This window comes from Cynoglossus semilaevis, chromosome 16 (assembly GCF_000523025.1).
Source record: "Cynoglossus semilaevis isolate Cse_v1.0 chromosome 16, Cse_v1.0, whole genome shotgun sequence".
Taxonomy (NCBI): Eukaryota; Metazoa; Chordata; class Actinopteri; order Pleuronectiformes; family Cynoglossidae; genus Cynoglossus; species Cynoglossus semilaevis.
Window position 1 is genome coordinate 17,770,434 of NC_024322.1, and position 2,692 is coordinate 17,773,125.

Below are 2,692 nucleotides of genomic sequence, written 5' to 3' on the forward strand. Positions count from 1 at the left end.
AAGTTCTTTTTTTTTTTTTTATTTTTTTTTTTTTTTTTTTTTTTTGCTGTGCTGCCGGATGCTTCTTCCTTCCTTCCAGGAGTGGGCGGTGTTGACGCTTGTTTGCCAAAAACCTTCTGCAGTTGTTGCGATGTTTACAGACCAAAGGTTAGAAGATGTTCTCCAACAACGTGTTGTTTGTTTGGAGTAAACAGAATAATTTAGTGTCAAAAACAGATGCTGCTGTCGCCAGGCTGGGATTAGCATAACTTCATAAATGAAAAAAAAAAAAAAACACAGACTGAAATGGATTAATGTCTAAAAAAAATAAATGTTGATTCAAACCAGCAGCAGCGGCTGAGAAAAAGATTTAAAAAGAAACAAAAAAGGGAAATTCCAAAAGATTAATTTTTAATCCTGGTGTGTAGACGAGGCGGGGGGGGGTGTTGGGAGGGGCTCCTCCTCTCACCCCTCCCTTCACTGAGTCTGGTTGACAACTTGATTGACTTTTATCTGTTGTTTCTTCTTGTTGAAGAAAAACCCAGAGACGACTGTGTGTCAGAGTCAGGGCTTTGAAGTCATGGGTTCTCAACCTGTGGCTCCTGAGCCACATGCAGCTCTTTAGCTTTTTTTTTTTTTGTAATTGTCCAAATATAACCTAACCTGTGGTTCATCAGCCCAGTATCAGCAGGGGGTGACAAAAACACTTTTTTCAAATGTTAAACTAAAATATTTGCGATATTTTGGTTCCATGATACCGTATCAATATCCTCCATCAGTGTATTGATATTTTTTTTATTCCAAATTCCCAGTATATGATTGTAGTGTGTGTGTGTGTGTGTACTGCATACTCTGTACTCTGAGTACTCTGTGGTGAAATTCATCATCGCAGCAGATTTATTTTTCTTCTGATGATAAAACAGGAAAAACAACCAAAACTGTCTTTGTACTTCAATATGAAGTATTACTGCAGTACACAAAACTTCAACAACTACCACCAGGTGTCTCTCTCTGTGAATTTTATTTGTTGTAAAATGATAAAAACTGTGTTGAAGGCTGCAGACCCCTGCAACAGGAAATGCATTATGTTTGATGTGAGGTGCTGACGAAACACAAAAACCTGTATGTGTGTGTGTGTGTGTGTGTACATGCAAACAACAGGACAGTGTGTTCATTTACATGCTGTCCAGAGGACACAGGACTTTTCCCCTCCGTCCTGAATCTGTGTCGTTGACGTGCACGGCTGAACGCACGTGCACTCACCGCCGTGACGAACTGTGAGCGTGCACGTGGACCGTAACTCACATGCACGTTCTCTTTAGCAACATAAACTTGGCACCGAACGCTGGAGAAAAAGGAGCACATTCTTTCCCATCAGTCCTGAAAATATAAAACAACATTCCAGAGGAATTTGATTGGTTCTGGTGTCGGTGACTCGTCACTCGTTCTCCGACGGCCGAGTGACATCACAGAGAGGCGGCCGCGTCACCGACACGTGAACTTCACTCGACGTCACTGCAGTTGGATCAACCAAAAGAAAAACGGGAAAAAAAATTGTGGGCGGGGCTGCATGGTCAGGAGGAAGAGTCAAAGAGTCAGCCGCAGATTCACACACAGGGAGTTGGCCAGAAGGTGGAGCAGTTCTGTCGAATGGAGCAGGTGGACGTTCACCACGTGGTTCTATCATCTGGCGTAGTGTTTGATGTAATCTTGAACTTTATTCCGGAAATCCTCCTGCAAAGAAAAAAAAAGGAAAAGTCAGTGTTTTTTTTTTTTTGTTGTTGCTACGAAACAATTCTTGAAAAAAACTTTGAGGGCATGAGGCCCCCTAGTGGCGTGAGGCCCTGTTCGGTTCACACATCCCTCAGACTATTCTCAGCCTCTCACCCTCTGGGAACGCACTTCCTCTTCCCTCACGGCTCCAGATCTTCTCCTCTCGCTCACTCCTCTTTTTTTTTTTTTTGCTCTGTGTTTATTTCAGACACCATCTTCACTCGGCCCATCAATGACCTTTGACCCTTCCCATCACTCCATATTTAACCCCCGTCCCTGGGTCATCCGTAGGCTCAGTGACCTCTCCTCTCTCCTACCAATTAGGCCGCAGCCCACATCACCACAGTTGGGCCACGGTCGCTCTGCGATCCTGTGGAACGATTTCCTTTGTCGGTCTATAGGAGAAATGCAGAGCCTAACAATACGACGGCGTAGCCCGACACGTCGTAAATCACGCTGGAATAATTGCTGCCACAGAACCTACAGCTTTACAGCGAAAGGAACGTCCAGAGTCATGTAGGGGGAAAAATGAGCTGAAGGAGGCGCTCTGGTTATGAATAAATGAGAGAGAGATAGAGAGAGACTCACTCACTCACTCTGTTTCTTTCTTTGATTCCTGTCAGCGCATCAGTTCGTGTTCAACTAAACAGGCACGTTTGGTTGGGTTAGGAAAACGTTAGTTAACAATGGTAGATATCGGTGGTTTTCAGGGTGGGAGGTGCATCCTCTAGGAGGCGCCATTCCACATTGAGGGACGTATGAGATGAGGGGAAAAGAAGGGCTCCATAGTTGTGCTTTTGGTGGGTCTGCCCCACAGGACCCTGCTCCCCACATTTAGAGGCACTGCTTCAGCTGACGGATAAGTTTAGCTTGTTAGCTCAGATGTCTATATTTTTTTTTTCCCCCCTTTTTCGAATCATTTTTGGAATGTTTTTCAGAC

General features: G+C 44.3%; 1 protein-coding gene across 2 annotated transcripts in view; it reads right to left on the reverse strand.

The window, feature by feature from the left end:
* Positions 1 to 853: 853 nt before the first annotated feature.
* The window catches only part of ube2f (ubiquitin-conjugating enzyme E2F (putative)), a 17,113-nt gene continuing 15,274 nt past the window's right edge, over positions 854 to 2,692 (reverse strand). For both annotated transcript variants that reach the window (XM_025063814.1, XM_008329079.3), the window contains one exon: positions 854 to 1,713. In XM_025063814.1, the coding sequence (XP_024919582.1) occupies positions 1,663 to 1,713 (51 nt within the window). In that variant the 3' untranslated portion in view covers positions 854 to 1,662. The remainder of the gene's footprint in view (positions 1,714 to 2,692) is intronic.